The sequence below is a fragment of the Apostichopus japonicus genome, chromosome 3 (genome assembly GCF_037975245.1).
Source record: "Apostichopus japonicus isolate 1M-3 chromosome 3, ASM3797524v1, whole genome shotgun sequence".
NCBI lineage: Eukaryota > Metazoa > Echinodermata > Holothuroidea > Aspidochirotida > Stichopodidae > Apostichopus > Apostichopus japonicus.
In genome coordinates, this window is record NC_092563.1 from 9735412 (window position 1) to 9757500 (window position 22089).

At 35.7% G+C, this 22089-nt stretch overlaps 1 protein-coding gene and 1 long non-coding RNA gene across 5 annotated transcripts in view; one reads left to right on the forward strand and one right to left on the reverse strand.

Moving 5' to 3' along the window:
* The first annotated feature begins 1860 nt into the window (after window positions 1-1860).
* The window catches only part of LOC139962698 (GLIPR1-like protein 1), a 26032-nt gene continuing 5803 nt past the window's right edge, over window positions 1861-22089 (forward strand). Inside the window, exons 1-3 of one of the 3 annotated variants that reach the window (XM_071962904.1) lie at window positions 1861-2138; window positions 20454-20705; window positions 21331-21446. In XM_071962904.1, the coding sequence (XP_071819005.1) occupies window positions 1905-2138; window positions 20454-20705; window positions 21331-21446 (602 nt within the window). In that variant the 5' untranslated portion in view covers window positions 1861-1904. Of the gene's footprint in view, window positions 2139-9031; window positions 9158-11290; window positions 11974-20453; window positions 20706-21330; window positions 21447-22089 lie in introns of those variants that run through there. The other 2 variants (XM_071962907.1, XM_071962894.1) reach the window with 2 other exon arrangements.
* LOC139962701 (uncharacterized) lies at window positions 4885-8843 on the reverse strand. 2 transcript variants are annotated; one of them, XR_011791304.1, is made up of 3 exons: window positions 8825-8843; window positions 8033-8154; window positions 4885-5368 (listed from the first exon to the last, which is right to left on the reverse strand). It is a non-coding gene; the product is annotated as an uncharacterized lncRNA (long non-coding RNA). The 2 variants fall into 2 exon arrangements; XR_011791303.1 differs by lacking the exon at window positions 8825-8843 and adding an exon at window positions 8458-8473.

Here is a 22089-nt window from a genome sequence, read left to right on the forward strand (position 1 = left end):
CATATATATATGTATATATATATATATATATATATATATATATATATATATATATATATATATATAGTTGTGGTCCATACTGATAATATAAAAGATAAACAAGCAAATATCTTTAACAACGACATACTGCTATATTTCGGAGTGGTCAGTGGTCACCACTCCATCGTCAGGCAATTGTACAAGATCAATAAAATACAAGGGCTCATGTACATCCGAAGACGACAATAGTGAAAAGCATGAGTGAATTTGTAAACTAGGAATGATTAGAACAAACCAGCAATAGAAAGCAAGTAGGGATTAAAATAGCTCCAACCCGTAGCTCGCTACGTTTCTATTCAAGTCAGCATTCAAGTCTTTTATTAGGAGATTCTCTTTAATCTTCCTCCTGAACCACTGGGATTCATTACCAATAGCGACACAATGGTCAACAAAAGTAAGATTATGTTTGTGCGCAGTACGATTAAGGTTAATAACGCCTTTCTGACCACCAAAAGAGCTCATCAGATGTTCTTTGAATCTATCCTTAAGCCGTCTATTGGTTTCTCCAACATAAAAGGAATCACAGTCTGGACAGTTTATCCTATATATACAACATTGTTGGCATAATCTAACTTATAAGAATCCTTGAAGTTGAACAATGCAGAAATTTTCTTTTGCAGAAAAATTATTTTGATATGAATATTGTCATCACAAAACCCTTTAATGTAACTACCTAAATTCTTAGCGAGTTTATCACTGCTGGGGCCACAGTATGGTAATTTAACATAAACTGTATTTTCTGTGGTCTCACCATGATCAAATTTTATCACAGGACCCATGCCCAGTTGTTTTCTCAATTTAGAAGTATAGTTCTCCATTTCATGCAACAACTTCCTAGGGTAGCCATTTAAAGTCAAAATGCATGTAATAAATTGCAATTCATGAACGAACAAGGAATCCGACGAACACAATCTACGTGCGCGTTCATGCAAAGCATTAATAACCGCAATTTTATACTTTTTGGGGCACCAGGATTTCCAATTAATAAACAACCCTGTAAAAGTTTTCTTACGGAAAACGGAAGTAGCGATGGTGTCAGTACCGCTGGAACCAACCACTCTGAAAAAAAAGTCTATATCTAGAAAAGAACATTTACCCCCGTATTCCATTTCATATGTAAATTGAATAGATTTATGGAAGGAGTTCAATACCTGTAGAAAATCATCCACATAGTCTGATGAAATAACTACAAAAATGTCGTCCACATATCTTCTACAAAATTTAAGTCAAATTTGGATCAAGGATTTTTTGATCAAGGATTCGCTCAGTTTCTGTTCGGGTATTCAGAATCTTTCTCTGAACCATGACTCTTTAATGGCTAGTTTTGATGTAATTTCTTTATTCACCAATGTTCCTATTGAATATACAATTGATGTTATTCTGAATTACATATATATATAAAAACGCATTGTTTGTACAATTGAACGTGCTGATCTTAGGAAATTATTGCTTAAAGCAGCTTCATCCCATTTTATTTTTAACAATTCCATGTATGAGCAAATTGATGGGTGTGCAATGGGCTCTTCCTTGAGTGTTTGTTTAGCCAACTTGTTTATGTGCCACCTTGAGGAGAAATTGATCCAAATTTGATCCAATGTGCGCAGGATACACAAACCTAATTAGAAATATTTTAATATTATGATTAAATTCTTTGCTTGAAGACGGACACACATTCCTGCTCATTTTGGTTGTATATAAAACTTACATCCTGAAATAAACAGATCTCTTTCCTTTTCGAGAATATCCTTTCACGGACACTCAACAGCTTGCAAAGTAACCAATGGCTAGAATGCAGGGGTTTATGAGGAAGGCAGCAGGTGTTTTCGTCATGTTGTATGTGACACACGTGACAGTACATTCTGATTATGTCTCGATCAATACTGAAGGCGATGTCTCGACTTCTAACAGAGACGAAGTTAGGAAAGGAAGATGGAGGAGGAAGCCGCAGATGTTTCATTCCTAAGATGTTTCCCGGGGGTAAGACCACCACTGCAGGGGACTGGGGTGGCAGTAGCTACACCACCAAGGAACAAAAACAACTTCTTGACAGGCATAACCAACATCGTTTGGAAGTCGAGTCCGGCGATATGAACGAACTAGTAAGTATACATTTTAAAGCCCAGTTTCATTTTGTTGAAATTGTGTAGCTATACATTATGTCTACGTTAATGTATATAGACTTCCCAGCTAACAAAATTACGTTTTTATAACGTTATATTTACGTACCGTTTACGTTGTATTAACGTCAGAAAGTTACGTTGTAGTTACGAAATTTTGTAGACTCCAGGGGACGTTATATTTACGTAATATTTAGACCAAAAAATAACGTTGTATTTACGTTTTTATTACGTTATTTTGTAACGTTTAGATGATACGTTATAATAACGTCGCATTAACGTTTTTGTATAACCTTTTTGCGATGTTGTTGCAACGTTCATACAACGAGATTTCGCAACGTTAGTCATTTACGTTTTAGTAACGTTGTGATATAACGTAATGGTTACGTAACTAAGTAACCAATAAGTAACCTTCACGTACACACTGAGTAGGCCTATGCCTTAACACATCTTGACTACCAATAAGGACTCAAGACATTTCGATTTTTATTGTTACGTAATATTGTTTTATATCCTCTCTTTGGAAAATTATCAATGACAGAATAATAAACAAAATAGTTAACATATAATAATACTTCTTTCGATCGACTTAAGCTTCAGGCTCTTTTAAGAAGCAACAACGGTACCCAAAATTTTATTACTTGGGTTTACTCTCACGTGTCATTTCAATTTATAATAAATCAAGATCTTTATGAATATGACTATTACTATAGTCATGACAGTTGCCACCAGAGTTTATAGTCCATTGAATTGCGATAGTTCAAAATTAATTAGTAAAGTAACATTTCATGCTTTAAATATATTCAATAATACCAGTCTCATGTTTTACTACTTAAATAAATTGGCCTTAAAATCTTTTGTCAAAATATTAGAACGGTAAGCTAGGCCGAAAGTTTATAATTCGGCCCACGAAGCTTTAGATTAGGAACGATTTCAGCCGACAAATCCCCCATAGGGGGAGTGCTATCATCTACTAATATATCATTGACAAGCCGGTACGCCATTCCAACGACTGGCAATGAGAAGCAGCTGTACGTTTGAGAGTTGAGTTTCTCCGATTAATAATCGGTCTTATGTTCGCTAGCTAGCAGTATTGCAGAACGCAGTTGTATAGCACTGTACTAGTGTAGTATTAATGAACGAGTTATAATATAGGTTAATTAATTTCAATATATTTGTTCCTTACCGGCCTTCGGGTTGGCTTCTTATGTTATTCTGGTTTTGTTAACTATTGCATTAAACCAGACTTATTGGCGAGGACAAAGTTAGACCAAAGGTAGAAGAAGCGCAGTTACGAGGCGCGCCAGTTTATACTATTAGACAGTAGGCCTAACTTAAGCTTAGCCTAACTAGGCCTAGGCTGTAGTTGCTGACACAGTAAAAATTGCCTCAGTTAAAATGTTAATTTAAATTTAACCAGAGTACAGACCCTCCCAATGATTACTTGCAGGAGAAGCTAGAGCATGAAGTCTGTCCACCGAAAAAAAAAAATCCAATTTCTACCAGTAAAAGTGTTGTCACATTGTTTTCACTACATCTATAGAGATGTACGGAAGCTTAAAAGTTCTATCAACATTTTTGCCCCATAATTTGACATTTTAATTTAGTTAATTGTTTTGAAAACAAGATAATGTCTTATCAAAACTCAGAAAAATGTAGGATTACTCAGTTGCTTTAACTCCACAGTTTACAAATTTGTTCAATTGCTCAGTTGAAATTAATTTAAAATTTTTAGTACATAAATTCCATAATGTCCAACCAAAATGCACTCAATGCAATGACCTCCATACCGGGTCAATAATGGCTGTTATTTTGAAGGTTATATTATTATGAATGTATTGAGATAGTCAGCTCAAAAAAGATAACTGTAGTATTTCTATTCTACATATTAGTGATGTACAGGGTTACTTTGCAATCGGTAATACAGCTCAGATGAAACTTTCACGTTGTGGTACAGAAAACTGTGTTCCTTTCACATGCTTTACTTTGCTAAACCTTTATGAAATTAATTGGAAAGACTCCTTGTGGGTTCTGTAATACAAACTAATAGAAATATCAACATATTAATACATTAGGTCAAAAAAGTGTCTGTCTGTTTGCTATTAATTAAACAAAGTAGGCATATGTGTTTGCTACTAAGGGAGCTTCAGTAGGAGTTACGAAATTCATGAGAAGAGATACACTGGGAACAGATCTCTCTCTACCCTTACCTTTTCCCATGCCATAAATGAACTTTTGGATGAAATTCCACAAGTTTAGACATTCCGAAGTAGAAGTTATATATAATATGTAAAATAATAAAAACTATTGTAATAATACTTATTTATATAGCGCATTATGTCGACGGTCTCAATGAGCTTTACAGGAACAAAATGAATACCAAAAAAAAAACATACTAATAGAATACTAAAAGATACACGAAATGATCGACAATATAAATATTACAGTGTCCAATGTGGGAAGCACGTGAATAAATAACTTTATAAGACGCTTTAAAATTGTCTATGGTAGGAGAATCCCTAATTTGGGTTGGGAGTTTTCCAGAGTTTGGGGGCCTCAAATTTGAAAGAATGCTAAGTTGCTAACCATACGTCTTAGTTTTAATTGCTAACGGGGAAGTTGCAGGGTTGACATTACGAAATCATGATGAAAAGCATGCATCAATTCAGTTTTGTTGTCGCTGAGAATTTGTGTTTTGCTTGCACACCAAGTTTTAATTTCGTTTATAAATGATCCAAGTTTTCCAATAGTCTGATCCTTTTCATCAATGTACATTGACACATAAACTTGTGTATCATCTGCATAATTCATTCGTTGGAGACCGTGGGAGTGATAACGTCTTCAATTGGGAGGTATTAAATGTGAAAACAGACAGTCCGAGCACTGATCCTTGTGGAACTCCATATTCAAGATAGCGAGGTGAAGAGTGTTTACTGTTAATGCTAACATTCAGCGAGCAGTTTGTGAAATAGGACTTTATCCAATTGAAGTATTGCCTTTACAACCGTACTCTTTGTCCAGACTATCAAACAGAATTTGGTAGTCAAAAATAGAAAATAGTATAAAGCCGAGTTCAAACGTTTCCAACATGCTACAACATTTCACTGTTTCGCGGTCAATGAAGACAAAGCCGGTTATGGGTCCTCCTGCTTTTCAAAATGAAGGGCTGGGTTTTCGGTAAACTTTCCAAATGTAGCAATGTTGTTCCCAATCTGGAAAGTAATATGACAAAATATTTAATATCTCTAACTGGAACCAGAGTCAATGGTTGATAATAAAAATACAGGTTTTACAAGGAACTCATCTCTTGAGTGTAATGCTAAAATAGAAAACTATGTCAATTACTTATTTTAGTTGAAAGCACACTATGGATGATCAACAAGGAAAATTAAGTAAATGGATACAGAATGTACACTACACAATTGAAGGGATAGTTCTATAAAATAGTAAATGTCTGTGTAGTTTGCCTGTTGGTGTTTCCTCTGGTAAAGCATATTCAGGTAACAGTATTTGCAAGACCAGGTAGTTACGTATTAAACTTTATACATTGACATTAATTTTATCAACACTTGCATTAAGACTGGTATCATTTTGAAGAATTCATTCTTGAAATTCATGGAAACTTGTAGTAAGGAAGATATTTTGTAGCTCTAAGCTGTCGAAACATTTCATGCATGATGTAATTAGGACCAACTTGGGTGACAAGTTGGAACTTCTGTGTCACAACAGGTGTTAGTCACATAGTTGAGTGTTCCAGTTGATACCAACTTTGAATTTGGTGTGGTCAGTAGTAGTGGTATTGCCAGTACATATCATCATACCTATCACCATGAAGTTCAGTCAATTGCAAATTTCATACTTGCTTTGGCAATGTAAAAAGTATTTATTACCTCCATCTAGTCAAGGCAGTAGATATTAAGTATGACAATTGTGTACTGTACAATTCCAAGATATGCAATCTTGAATGTCAGAAATAAATTGTGTTGTTCCCATTGGATAAAGTTTACATTAGAGTTTCCAGATTTAAATGGCATATTATGTATTTTATCGCAATAACACTAAGCCAGCAGAAAACCAGAAAGCCAGTTGGCTTACTGTGATTCCTTGCCATTTGAGATTATAATCCCAAGCTTTCTTCATTGTTGATTAATTTGATCAGCAAGGTTCTTTCACTGACTGTGGACCTACCTACTAAACTATGTTAACTTACCATGTTTATAAGCTATTTATAGCAAAAATCAACTCAAGCCCTGCCCCCCAATGAATGTGCATAATATCACATTGAACATACATTATCATGTACCCGCTATCTACAACCACCTACACACAAAGTATGATTCAATTCTGAAATGTTTACATTTGACCCTGTGACCTCATTAATATTCATAAGATGAGCACCAAAATCAACAGGGCTCTTCTACTCACTAAAGTCTATGGCGCATATATGTACCTAGTATGACTTCAATTCAACTTGTCGTTGTTCAGTTACCGTGTTTTTACAAGCTATTTTAGTGAAAACCAACTTAAGCCCGCCCCCTCTTGAATATGCATCATATCATCTTGAACATATTTCACCATGTGCCCACTAGCTACAACACATTAATACCAATTATTCATGAATTCTGAATTTCGGTTGCGGAGTTATTAGCATTTGGAGATTTTTACTTTGACCTTGTGACCTCATTATTATTCATAAGATGAACACTAAAATCAATAGGGTTCATCTACTCACTATGGCGCATCTATGTACCAAGTATGACTTAAAACCAACTTGTCCCTGTTCAGTTACCCTGTTTACAAGCTATTTTAGTGAAAATCAAATTAAACCCCGCCCCCTAATAAATATGCATAATATCAACTTGTACATATATCAAAATGTACCCGCTACCTACCAACATATTCATACCAATTATGAATAAATTCTAAGTTTCGGTTGCAGAGTTATTAGCATTTGGAGATTTTAATGTATGACCCTGTGACCTCATTATTATTCATGAGATGAGCACCAAAATCAATAGGGTTCTTCTACTCTTTATGGCGCATATATGCATCACGTATGATTTAAATCCAACTTGTCGTTGTTCAGTTTCTGTGTTTACAATCTATTTTAGTGAAAATAAACTTAAGCCCCGCCCCCTCTTGAATATGCATAATATCAACTTGAACATATGTTACCATGTGCCCACTAGCTACAACACATTAATACCAATTATTCATGAATTCTGAATTTCGGTTGCGGAGTTATTAGCATTTGGAGATTTTTAAAGCTTTGACCTTGTGACCTTGTGACCTCATTATTATTCATAAGATGAACACTAAAATCAATAGGGTTCATCTACTCACTATGGCGCATCTATGTACCAAGTATGACTTAAAACCAACTTGTCCCTGTTCAGTTACCCTGTTTACAAGCTATTTTAGTTAAAATCAAATTAAACCCCGCCCCCTAATAAATATGCATAATATCAACTTTTACATATATCAAAATGTACCCGCTACCTACCAACATATTCATACCAATTATTGAATGAATTCTAAGTTTCTGTTGCAGAGTTATTAGCATTTGGAGATTTTAATGTATGATCCTGTGACCTCATTATTATTCATAAAATGAGCACCAAAATCAATAGGGTTCTATTACTCAGTATGGCGCATCTATGTACCAAGTATGACTTCAATCCAACTTCTTGCCCTGGTTGAGTTATCGTGTTTACGAGCAAAGGGCATCACATACGCACACACACACACACACGCAATCACCATCGCATACTACGCATAGATTCCTTGAACCTTCAGCAAGGAACCAAAATGGAGCCTAACATTGCACTATGCATAACCCTACAGAGTAAATGTTTTGATTGAAAAGCTAAGTTTACCTTTTCCACCTGAATAAAACATGTACATGTTTCTTCAGCTGCATGTGTCGTTGGCCCTTTGTTCCATTTTCCTTCACCATCTCATTTATCAAGCCATTGGCAGATTAACATCAGTTCCTGGGCTGTAAGATATAATAACAACTGTGACACTTTTGTGATATCGTAAATTCAAAATTGTCTCTCCTAGCAAAAATAAACATGTTGGCAGTGCAAATTGCTTCCAGCTTCTTTTTCTAAAGCCTGTCAATATGATAGAAAAATGAATAACGGTATGCCAACTTTCATACAAGATCACACCGAGTTCAATATAACATCATTGTTAAATAGGTACACACCGTTAAAGATTTTAAATATGTACTGTGATGCACATCCAGGCCGTATAATTCTTTCATAAACTTGTGCCTACAGAAATTGCAAAACTTTACCTGCAAACAAACTTCATGGTCGCACTTGATCTTTTATATATCCTTTGGTCGATAAATATGACATGATATTTGACAACGATATGAATCATCACAATTAGGTGGCCTTAAATGATCCCCACCCAGGTCGTTATGTCGATGATAGAGAAAAAATGCAAAAAGATAAAGATTCAGAGTGCATTAAATCCATCATAACAGGCTACTTTAGCTAGAATGTGTAAATTCCTTGTGTAATTGCTTCGTGGGTAGACAATAAGTTGACAAAGACGTTTTTACTAAGATAAAAGAGCGAGTCCAAACCAACTTTTCCGTAGAAAGCAGCTTCACTTTGCAGAAAAACGATTCACATTCGGAAAGATCTGGAACTCACTGAGAGGGAAACACGTCTACTTCAAGATGGCTCTCTTGACGTTATTATTCTTGGTCTTATCTGCGCTAAACTTCGTTTGTTCCGAAGAGGAAAATGTTTCAATAATAACCTCAGACGAAGTACCATCTACGACACCTGAGGAAATGAAGCGGTTTGTAGACGAAGATGATCTGGAGGATGATGACAACTTGTTAAGGTTCGCGAGAGCAAAGACAGGACCAACGAGTACATGGGGTGGCTCAGATTACAAAAAGAAGCAACATGGAGATTCTAAAGGCGCACAATACTTACAGATTAGACGTTACACCAGCTTCAAGCAACATGAACGAACTGGTGAGATCCTTTCACTTTTCATGTTAATCTCAGTTACATAAGTTTGCTGGAAATAATCCCTTAATTAGTAATTGATACGTTATTCACCTTGTTTAAAAGTCATCGCATTCTCTTATCTTTTTAACTATTGTTTACTGTTTACTTCTGTTTGTAATCAAACAGTTACTTTCATCACTTAGACAATTTTCTGTAAACTTTCAGGTATCAATTTAATAATGTGTGCATACATGTGTGCATACATTACAGTTACAACGCATTCAATGTTACTAAGAGGTGTAATTTATGATTATTTCTAGGTTGTTGCAGTTTTCAATAATAGTTATAACTCTCAAAACATTTAATCAAACAATTACTATCGTCAATTTTTGACAATCCTCTGTAAACTTTCATGTCTAAATAGACCATGAATTATTATCAATTAAGTGGGTCAGAGTAGCACATGATCGATTTTCAGATAATGTATTCCATAGTTTGGAGAATTAACTTCAAATAACTCAAAGTTGAACATTTATAGTTTATGTATATTTTAAACTTCCTATATGTATTCATACATGTGGCTCACTGATTGACTCTTACGTCACATGTAACTGCGTGTGTTCAGTATGATAAATTAATAACATTGCAACCTTTATTCCGTAAATATGTTTGATATTATGATGGTAGACAGCATTGAAGAACCAAAATGTCACAATTTTCAATTCAGGTGTAAAACAGCAAGCAATTACATATATTTCTTCAATATGTACATGGGCTGGTGGCATTTTTACTGGTTAAGCATCTCAACGCGAATTCAATCATTGCCGGGATATATGACAGGATGTGTACAGCTATTGTGAAATGTAGGAGTCTCTGGTAATCAACATGGTACCTTTAGGAACATTCTTCATAAGAGACCAACGTATCAAAAAGCATCAGCGCAATTTCTGTACACTTTATCTAGAATTAATTTTATTTTGGTAAATGGGTTTTATCAAGTGATATTGATAGATGGACCTATAGTTATCATTCTATAACAATGTTTTTGGGCAGAAACAGGGAATCATCAAACTACGATCGATGATTGCTTTTGTATATCATCTGCGTGTTATATGGTAATATATGTAACATTGTAACTAGAACTTATGTTGGCGTTACTGTAGATTATAAGCAATCTATTAATACAAATGTAAACAGGTCAAATTGTTTGCCACAAAAATGAAAAGATTGCAATCCTTGTTGAAATGGGAACTATATATTAATCACCAAAACTCTAAAGTTTCACTATATTGTGCTGGGATGATTCAAAACAAAATTACAAATTTGAGATAAAAAAGAGAACAAAGAAGACTACAATTTCTTATATAAACAATAAGATTAATAAAGACAGACAAGTCAGTTTTGTCATGTAAGTTTCAACTGATACTGAAACTTCTAATTTTACATTCATATGTGTGATGATTTTCAAGATTATGAAAATCACCCAAGGATTGATGTCGTGTTAGACATGTTCACATACATAGTATATATTATATTAACATAACATACAGAGAGTTCATGTTTATACGTTAATCATTTAACAAGAAAAAGATATTACTTGATATCAAATGTGTCATGACTAATACTATTTTATACTTCTAATGTTGTTATATCATAATTTGTTAGTTTTAAAGATAAAAACAACTTCCGTTTCAGTTTAAAATGTACATTATAAGCAAGGAAATGTGAAATGAGATTATTTCGTATCCTGTTTTGATAACGTATACTTCATGGAATTATACTTTCAAAAAGATGACTGAATTCTCAAAATTTCTAAAATAAACAAATCATTCAAAGAAATGTGGGAAATGTAAAGCAAAAGTATTCGAAACAGTGACCTAAAAAGATACAAGTCCCGCATTAAATAAGATACGAATAACCAACAACATTGATACGCACACTTCCAGTGACGTCAGCAATATGGTATGCCATTTCGTTGAAATACTTCGTACATGATTCATGATTAAGGCGCATGTGTGCAATGAGTATAAATCGACACCCGTGGTATTGTATGTCACCATATATTGTCATTTTTCTTTCTGAACAAAATGTTAATTCACTCCAATTGTCATGGAGTTATGAAACATATGACGTCAAGATGTGCAAAAGTGTGACTCGCTTTGTTTGGAATGACATGGCGTAGGGTGGTGCGTACTTTCATTGATGTCTGCTCATTTATGTGTCTGATTCCATCAAATATTATTGAAAATATCGATTTCCGTTACTTTCAAGTAAACTCTTATTTCTTTGAAAACTATCATAAGAACTCGAAGGAACCAATCATATCTTTCGTTCCTTAACCATCCTTTTGTAACATTTCGCGACATTCTCGATCGTGCTCTCTGATTGGAGAAAGCAAATACGGTCGTTACACATCGTTGACTAATCGCGACTTTAAAACGAAACATGATGAAGATAAGAAACTCATAAATAAGAGGAAGTGAACAATCTCTTCACTTAAAGCCAGGGGCACTTTGCAGAGGTATACCAAACTTGAGAGAATAGAGTTCATCATGAAGATAGTAATAGCCTTTCTGCTCGCCGTCGGCTTTCTTCAAAGCTTTGCCGAAGAGAAACCTGTGTCCATTTCTTCACCGGGAGAGGCATTAACGACTACTGCAGAAGAGATTGCAAAGAGAAGTTTCATGCGTGATGAAGATGCGTTCGAAGAGCGGTTTAGACGAGCGGCTTCTAAGTTTGGTGGAGGAGAATATTCCACTAAACAGCAGAAGCAACTTCTAGCGGCCCATAACGAGCACAGGTTATCGGTAAAACCTTCTTCTAGCAATATGAACGAATTGGTGAGTCTTGCGTTCTTCATACAGACATCCATTCACTTTTCATTTGTTAAAGTTATCTTGCATTTGGTGTAACGTGCATGGGATTATGATTTTTAGTGTTAAATTATTTTGAGTTAATGTTGAGTTAATTATTAACTCGTTAATGGCTGCAACCTGGTGAGTATGCAAAATGAAATAAAGATGTACATAGATGTGAATGTATTATTTAGTATGTGAAATTAAAAAAGGTTCGGAGCTTAGTTTTCAATTAAAATTTATGCGAGCAGATTATGAATTTATTTAATAATCTCTACGATTTCATCTGCAAGGTTTTATGGGTGACAAAGTTAACGAAGTAAACTGTTACGTTGTTCCAAGACTAATTACATATACCATTATAAGATACCGTACCATGTCACTCGTTGTTGATACGTGCTTTGCAAGATCACATGTGAATACATAATATGATAATGTTCTTGCGTGTAACGGGTATTAAGTATTAGTGGTTCTAGAAGCTGCATAATGAAAGTACTAACAGGCGGAATAAGGGTTGCAAGCTTAACTGACCAACTACATTTTCTTGTATATGTTTTTTTCCTTGTAGTTTCAAGAAGATTCAAGTTTACCTAAGGAAATTTAATTTAATTCGTGACTTTTGTCTCTTTGTTCATAAATTTCTCTTTATCTGTAAAAGTTAAATTGATGAATTATCGTGCACGCCGCTGAAATGATTTCCTTTCTGGTGCTTATGCATCATTCAAGCCTTTGTAACAAAAAATACATACAAATCAGAAAGGTGAGACCTTCCAGATGTTCTGAAAGTAAGTTTACATCTTTTCCCGTGTATAAAGATGATGTACCATTTTCACTTCTTCTTTGCTTGTAAAGCGTTCAGTTTAATCACCGTTAAAGCTAAAGCTATAAGCAAGTAATGCATAATATAATAACAGGTGCGTATCCAGGGGGGCGTTGGGGGCGCGCGCCCCCCGGGTAAGGAAAAGAGGAGAGAAAAAAAGAGAAGAAAAAAGGGAAAAGGAGGGGGGGGAAAGAAAAGGAGGAGAGAAAGGAAGGGAAAAGAAAAAGAAAAAAGAGAGAAAAAGGAGAAAAGGAGGGAGTAGAAGATAGCCAAGACCTCGGGAAGAGAAAGAGGAACAGTCATAGTTAAAGCGCTGATCCCAATTATATACACAGGGTAGCCAGTGACAGATCAAGGATTATGGAGGGGGTGTGCGCCTCACCCTACCCCTTACACCGACAACTCCATTTTTGACGTTTCCATTTTCCCTCTCTCACTAATGTATCTATATAAATACTATATATGGTCTATCATAACGCGTGTGTGTATGGACGCCTTAACAATTGTACAATTGTGCTATATGGAACCAACTGTGGCTGGTCTTGAACTCGACCGAGTCGTCGGGGAACATGACGCATTTCGGGAAGGGGGCGACCGCCCCCCCCCCGAGCAAATTTTCTTTACGACATCGCTAGTAATTTCAAAATAGACAATGCTTAGATGCAACTTACAAGGCCTGGGAAGTGTCATTTCCAGCGGTCTGGAAGGCATTTTCGGCCAAAATTTTTCTTTTACCATCCATTTATGTCAAAACTCTCTTTTACAGTAGTAATGTCGGCCAAGTTTAGAACTTTATTTTAATTACCAAGGAGATAATTTTTAAGCTATTCATTGCTATTTATTTTTCTTTCAGTAGGTGCCCGAAAAAAATGGGAAAAATTTGGTTGCGGGAAGGGGGGGGGGCTGCAGCCCCGCCTCCTACGGGACCTACGCCTATGTGTGTAGTGTTCGGTTTCGATATACCTGATATCGGAAATATCTGGTATTTGTCATTTCCTTCAACCAAGTTTTATAATAGCCGTTATAAGAGGTTTTAATATTTCTACACCAATAAATTAACTGTGTCTGAATTTTCGAAAATTTCCTCACCAACATTCTCCATCATACTTTCCTCTACTCGTGCAATTTTGACCTGTCTATTAGGGGTTCAGGGAGTTTTCAATATTGGTTGTCCATAGATAGATAGATAGATGGATGGATGGATGGATGGATGGATGGATGGATGGTTGGATGGATGGATGGATGGATGGATGGATGGATGGATGGATGGATGGATGGATGGATGGATGGATGGATGGATGGATGGATGGATGGATGGATGGATGGATGGATGGATGGATGGATGGATGGATGGATGGATGGATGGATGGATGGATGGATGGATGGATGGATGGATGGATGGATGGATGGATGGATGGATGGATGGATGGATGGATGGATGGATGGATGGATGGATGGATGGATGGATGGATGGATGGATGGATGGATGGATGGATGGATGGATGGATGGATGGATGGATGGATGGATGGATGGATGGATGGATGGATGGATGGATGGATGGATGGATGGATGGATGGATGGATGGATGGATGGATGGATGGATGGATGGATGGATGGATGGATGGATGGATGGATGGATGGATGGATGGATGGATGGATGGATGGATGGATGGATGGATGGATGGATGGATGGATGGATGGATGGATGGATGGATGGATGGATGGATGGATGGATGGATGGATGGATGGATGGATGGATGGATGGATGGATGGATGGATGGATGGATGGATGGATGGATGGATGGATGGATGGATGGATGGATGGATGGATGGATGGATGGATGGATGGATGGATGGATGGATGGATGGATGGATGGATGGATGGATGGATGGATGGATGGATGGATGGATGGATGGATGGATGGATGGATGGATGGATGGATGGATGGATGGATGGATGGATGGATAGATAGATAGATAGCAGGGGCGTATCCAGGATTTTCTAACCCGGGGCGCGAATTACTATCTAAGCGGAGCGCCACCATCAGTTGGCGCGCAGCGTACAAGAAAATTTCTGGTTTTGTTACCCCCCAGATTACCGGAAATGGCACTTCTCGGGCTTGAAATGACCAACCAAATGTACACTTTTGCCTGATAACCAAGAATTTCCTAATAGTTTTTTCATCCATAACCTTTTTGAAGATTGTCACCAGTCACACATCCTATTCGACCTCATTGCATCTCCTGTGGATCATTGCTTTTTGTAGGTGATTCTACGTCGCGGCCCACAATACCCGTAAGCACAATTTTTCAAGGTTTTGAGCCCATTATTTGTTCAGAATTTGAAAATTCACACTCTCGTGAATAAATTCTCTTCCAAAACTACCCATAATGTTGCACAAATTTCATCTATGGACACCAATATAGAAAAACCTCCTTCAACCCCTAACAGGCCGGTCAAAATTGCACGAGTAGAGGGAAGTATGATGAAGAATGGTGGTCAGGGAATTTTCGAAAATTCAGACACAGTTTATTTATTGGTGTACAAATATCAAAACCTCTTATAACGGCTATACTATCAAACTTCGTTGAATGGAATGAAAAACTACCATATATTTCCGAAACCGAACACTACATACATATACCACCCGAACCTAATTGTACAGTTGCTTATAATAGCGTTTTCGACTTGAATATATTGCGCATTTATATGCATCTGTGTTATAACATGATAACACGTGTTATGCTACAGGCCTTTTTATTGCGGCCTGTGTTAAAAAAATATATAAAAATAACAAATATAACAAATATAAAAAATAAAAAAATATTTTATATTATATAAAAATATAAAACGATATAAAAATAAAAAAAATAAAAAATATAATACCACTACGATTTACTGTATTGTATCTTTAACATATCTAGCTCTAGCATGCTCCCAAACATAACACGTGTTAGTGTGTTATAACACCCTGGCATATAAATGCATAATATGCTACACGTTAAGAACAAATATAAGCTCACACCTTTTCGGCTTGGGTGCATATACAATTTGGAGGTTGTTCATCCTGGAACGCAATTTTCATGCTCAGTGGTATGATGCGATATCTGCTGTATGCTTTACAAACTCGAGTAATTGAAAACAAAAGACTGAAATAAATAACTTTCATCTGTTTATTGTGCGATGCCCCACAAGAAGATTATATCGGCTCATTTCATTCTTCATTCTTCATTCTTTATTTGGTACTGGTTGATTGTTGACTCTTAATTGAAATTAAACTATTATCTGCAGCAGATTTTGAAAATGCTGCTTATATATGGGTGACTACAGGAAGAGTTGTATCTTTGTAATTGTCTTCAAAACCGACATTTGATTATGATTTAACTTTAGCTATAAAATGATGTTTACTATAAACGTTGAAGAGGTGGGGTATTTATGTGAAAAGAGAAGGAAACTAATTTCTTAACTGGCTAATACCAAATATTCAAGATCCTTCAACTTACTTGAGGATGTATAAGTATTGATCCATTGTGCTTTATAGTATTAGATCATAACCCTATCAAAGCGCTGATAGTAAGCTTTACTTGTTGGAAAAGTACTAGAATGCTCTTTATATACCAGCATGTTTAAGTTGCAAAGCTCATATGACATAGAACGATTATCATGTTTCTTGTAATATGATTTTTTGTTATTGAAACTTAAGTAACCATGAACAGATCATTTACGTATCCATGCAAGAGATTTTAGTTAATGCTGCGCGTAGAGTTGAATCTTTGCCAAATTTTGCAATCAGACAGTTGATTATGTTAATTTTTGGGAGCTTTCAACTATTTTTACATGTTGAGGGAGTTGGGTGAAAATTCCTAAGTCGACCAATGCTTTTTTGTACATGCATCTTAGAAACTAAAAAGGAAATTATTTAAATTTTCGTAAGCATGCACATTTAAGAGATAGTACCTTGATACCTTGCCATCCATAACTGGACACAAAGGATAAAATATCATGACTGTAGTTCACTATTCATGCATGATTGTAGATGCTCGGGAAACCCTCTTAAGGGTTGAAATAAAAGGTTGAATTCATCAAATATTCTGAATTATTTGTGTTGTCATTCCTCTTTGTTGTCTCTTGAATGTGCTTTTCTGTTGTGATCTACTTAAAGAACAAGGAATCAAGCTGCTTTTAATAATTAACGTATGAAACACTTATGAACGGGTGCTATGTTGAAATCGCTGGCAAAATTGTACATAAAAATTTTGTAGTTGCGTTACATGCTGATCATGTAAAACTTTACAAAACAGCAGTTAAGTAAATTCAAGTAAATTTTACTTAAATGCTTTAGTGTTCTTATTTGACATGAACATCAAGTAAAATTTTAACCTTCGTACAACATTTTCTGAATGTATGTAGTTTCAAAAGCAAGACAAGCATGATTCCTGCCACGTTGGCAGTACATCTAATGAAAAGAGTTTCCTTCAGGCATATGTACAGTTTTTGTTAATAAAAAACATTCAAAAGTAAAATCTGAAATATGAAATTTTCGGACTAGCTTTTTAATATGATATAAGAACAATCAGTGACGATGCTGTGCATGTCGTATGCATTTCTGGTTTTGATACTCCCCCCCCCCCCCAGCCCCACTTTTTAAGGTTTTAAGCTTATTTTTTGTTCAAAATTGGATAAATTCACTTCAAAACATACCCTTAATGTTGCACAAAAATTTCATCTATGGACAACCAATATAGAAAAATCTCCTTCAACCCCTAACAGACCGGTCAAAATTGCACTAGTAGAGGGAAGTATGGAGAAGAATGTTGGTGAGGGAAGTTTAGAAAATTCAGACACAGTTAAGTTATTGGTGTACAAATATTAAAACCTCTTATAACAGCTACTATAAAACTTCGTTGAAGGAAATGAAAATATACCAGATATTTCCGGAACCGAACACTACGCACATCTACAGTTTGGAGGCTGTTCATCCCGGAACGCCATTTTCATGCTCACTGATATGATGTGATATCTGTTTGCTTTAAAAATTCGAATAATTGAAATGAGACTGAAATAAATAACTATTATATGTTTATTGTGCAATGCTCCACCAGTGGCGTAACGATGAGCCTGGGGGTGGCTCCTGGCCCAGAGGGGCCCCCATTAGGAGGCCTAGCAAGGGTGTCCGCAGAAATGTAGTACAAGGGGGGTCAGTAGGTCATATAGGTGTAACACACTACTTGATACTATCTAAGCGGAGCGCCACCATCGGTTGGCGCGGAGCGTGCGACGATTTTTTGCCAAAAAATACTCCTAGATCGTCGGAAAAGACACTTCCCGTTCAGGCTGCATTTACACATCGGATATTTTGAGATCTCATGTCTTAGGATTTTGACTTTCAGTAATGCATTTTGGGTCAGTATGCAATGAACATAACTAGAGAACTGTTGGCTGGGGGGAAATCATTGAAATGTCATATGCTTAACTTTTTTTTTTAATTTTCCAGGGGTGAGCAAGTGCCCCTCCCCCCCCCTACTGTTTGGAGTATAATGGAGACTTCTGTACAAATACAGTTATCAAACCTAAGCATAGGGCCCATAGGAGCCCATAGGAGTTGCGCCCCACATTCTTTTCATTTCGAAAGACGCACAGTTTCATGTTCATTACACATTGAAGGCTTCGATTCTCTATCTGCTTTCAGTTTAGGGAAGATCTCTAGATTTTCATCTCTAGATATCGCTAGATACTGCTAGATGTTCATACAGTGCAGTGCCCTTTGGATTTCTTCGGGGCCTGATCTTGGGAAATTGCAAAGCCGGGAGTGGTCACACTCCATGTAGGTCAGTGCACGACCTCCACAACCCAATCACTTGTTATCGATGAAGTAGTGTGTTGCCGGATTTTGTCAAGAGGTCTTGGTACTACGGGCAAAGGTCATTAATTCAGTTTCGTAACTCATCGGGCAGTGATGAGAGGGGTTGGGCGTAGGGTTGTGGGCGCGCGTTTTCATGCACATTAGAACAATCTCAAGAAGTGGTGGGTTCGTCCTTTTCTCCTTTTTTCTCTTTCTTCTTTTTCTTTTCCGTCCTTCCTCTCCTTCCTCCTATTTTCCCCTTCTTTTTTCCCTTTTTTCTTCTCTTTTTTCCCTCTCCTCTTTTTCTTACCCGGGGGGCGCGCGCCCCCAACGCCCCCCCCCCTGGATACGCGCCTGGATAGATAGATAGATAGATAGATAGATAGATAGATAGATAGATAGATAGATAGATAGATAGATAGATAGATAGATAGATAGATAGATAGATAGATAGATAGATAGATAGATAGATAGATAGATAGATAGATAGATAGATAGATAGATAGATAGATAGATAGATAGATAGATAGATAGATAGATAGATAGATAGATAGATAGATAGATAGATAGATAGATAGATAGATAGATAGATAGATAGATAGATAGATAGATAGATAGATAGATAGATAGATAGATAGATAGATAGATAGATAGATAGATAGATAGATAGATAGATAGATAGATAGATAGATAGATAGATAGATAGATAGATAGATAGATAGATAGATAGATAGATAGATAGATAGATAGATAGATAGATAGATAGATAGATAGATAGATAGATAGATAGATAGATAGATAGATAGATAGATAGATAGATAGATAGATAGATAGATAGATAGATAGATAGATAGATAGATAGATAGATAGATAGATAGATAGATAGATAGATAGATAGATAGATAGATAGATAGATAGATAGATAGATAGATAGATAGATAGATAGATAGATAGATAGATAGATAGATAGATAGATAGATAGATAGATAGATAGATAGATAGATAGATAGATAGATAGATAGATAGATAGATAGATAGATAGATAGATAGATAGATAGATAGATAGATAGATAGATAGATAGATAGATAGATAGATAGATAGATAGATAGATAGATAGATAGATAGATAGATAGATAGATAGATAGATAGATAGATAGATAGATAGATAGATAGATAGATAGATAGATAGATAGATAGATAGATAGATAGATAGATAGATAGATAGATAGATATATAGATAGATAGATAGATAGATAGATAGATAGATAGATAGATAGATAGATAGATAGATAGATAGATAGATTTCACAATTTCCAACGTGAATTCAGTAAGATTCGATTAAGTAAGTTCTGTTTTTATTGCTTCATGGTCTTTCCTAAAGGTTTCAGTATTAGATAAAATATATATATATATATATATATATATATATATATATATATATATATATATATATATATATATATATATGTAAATGTATATATATATATATATATATATATATATATATATATATATATATATATATATATATATATATATGATATAATTCATATATAAAGAGAGATATATTTATATATATGTATAATCTTATAAATGTGTGAGTTTAGACATTATGTGAGAATCAGTGATTCATGCTTTCAGCAGTATATTTTGTGCAGCTAAAATTTCATTCCAATAACATTAAGGATATATCCATGTATATATTTAATCCGTCGATAGAGCAAAATCGTTATTTTATTAGGTTAACTTATTCCTTGATACATTTTGAAAAATATTTATTACTATTTTATATGTCGACAGTTGTGGAGGTCCAAACTTGCAGAACAAGCACAGGAATGGAGTAATGGTTGTTTTTACGCACATCCCGACAAACGTGTGCATGCAGATTACCAAGGAATTGGCCAGAATTTGTTCATTTCATGGCTAGATGAAGGAGGCGATAATCCCCCGGTAGTGACCCTACCAGTTGATATGTGGAATAGCGAAGTGGCGAACTTCAGCTACCCCATGAACACATGCAGAAAAGGAGCAGTTTGCGGCCATTATACTCAGGTAAACAAACAATCTAGAAACGCAAACCAAGTATACGCCATATGAATATCCAAAAGGAGATGTAAAAGGTGAAAGACTCAACCATTTGCGGTTGACTTGTGTCCCAAAATTAACGTTATTGTGTGTGTATGAGCCGATCATGCAATAGTTCTCAATGAAGTCTACAGGTTGATGCAAATTAAGGTGTGGCTCCCACCAACTGATAGAGCAATTTTTAACCTGATGACATATCACCCCGGAGTTTATCAGAGTTAACAAATATAAACATTAGAAAATTGTTAAATTGAATGTATTTTTATGGACAAAGACGCCTAGCTAGTCATTGTGATAGACATCTTTGTAATAAAACATTTCCCTAAAACAGCTATAAGAAAACTCACATTCCATTTTAGAGACGTCAAAATGCTTCTTTCTTTTTTTTTTTTGGAGGGGGGGGGGGTCTATACATACACCCGAAGGCTTGATCAAGTCTAAGTATGAAGTCTTAGTATGACAAAATTGATTATTGCTTGTTATCTTTATTAATTATTTTTCTTTTCTATATTACTATCTATCCACTATATTATTTGTATAAATTTTTCTCACATAATAATTGCTCTTAGTTACTTTTCATTCAATGTTATAGGTCGTTTGGGCTGAAACAACAAAGGTTGGTTGTGGGATCAAATTCTGTCGATGGGCAAGAAGTTCCAAAAGAACGTTTGAGAACGCTTGGCTGGTAACCTGCAACTACTCCCCTGCGTAACGAAGTAACCTGTGTCTATATTTCGCAAGAAATGGTATTATATATTTAACTGAGTAAAACATGGACATTTGTCTACTGAATGTAACAAAACATTAATTTCTAACTTTATAGCACAAATGACAATGTCACTTTAACCTTCTAAGCAGACAAACTTATAAGATTCGGTTAAAATACTGTCCACACACAGTTATATTGATACGTTAATTTGTATTGATACGTTTAGTAGTAAATTTATCAATTTGTCGGTAAAAGCTATAGTAATTAAAACTACTTGACACTATATGCCCTCCCCCTCCCCGCCTGTGAGCACGAATAGGAGATGGGCGGATAACCGAGCCACCCCCTCCTACCCCCAACCCCAACACATACACACATGCATCAAAAAAAAATGGGGAAGCAGTCTGTCTGGGATGTTTTACATAAAGTCAGGTAAAAAGTATACCATTTTTCCTACGACTCCCTTCCATAATCCTTCATCTCCCCAATAGAAATAAAAATAGGGGAACCACCCCCCCCCCACTACCACCCCTACCACCACCACCGGCAACCCACCTATGAAATCATGTGCAGGGTACTGTTCGCGCATCCCGCCAAGTTCTTGTATTCCATTACTAACCCTGTATGTCTTTATTGTCATTA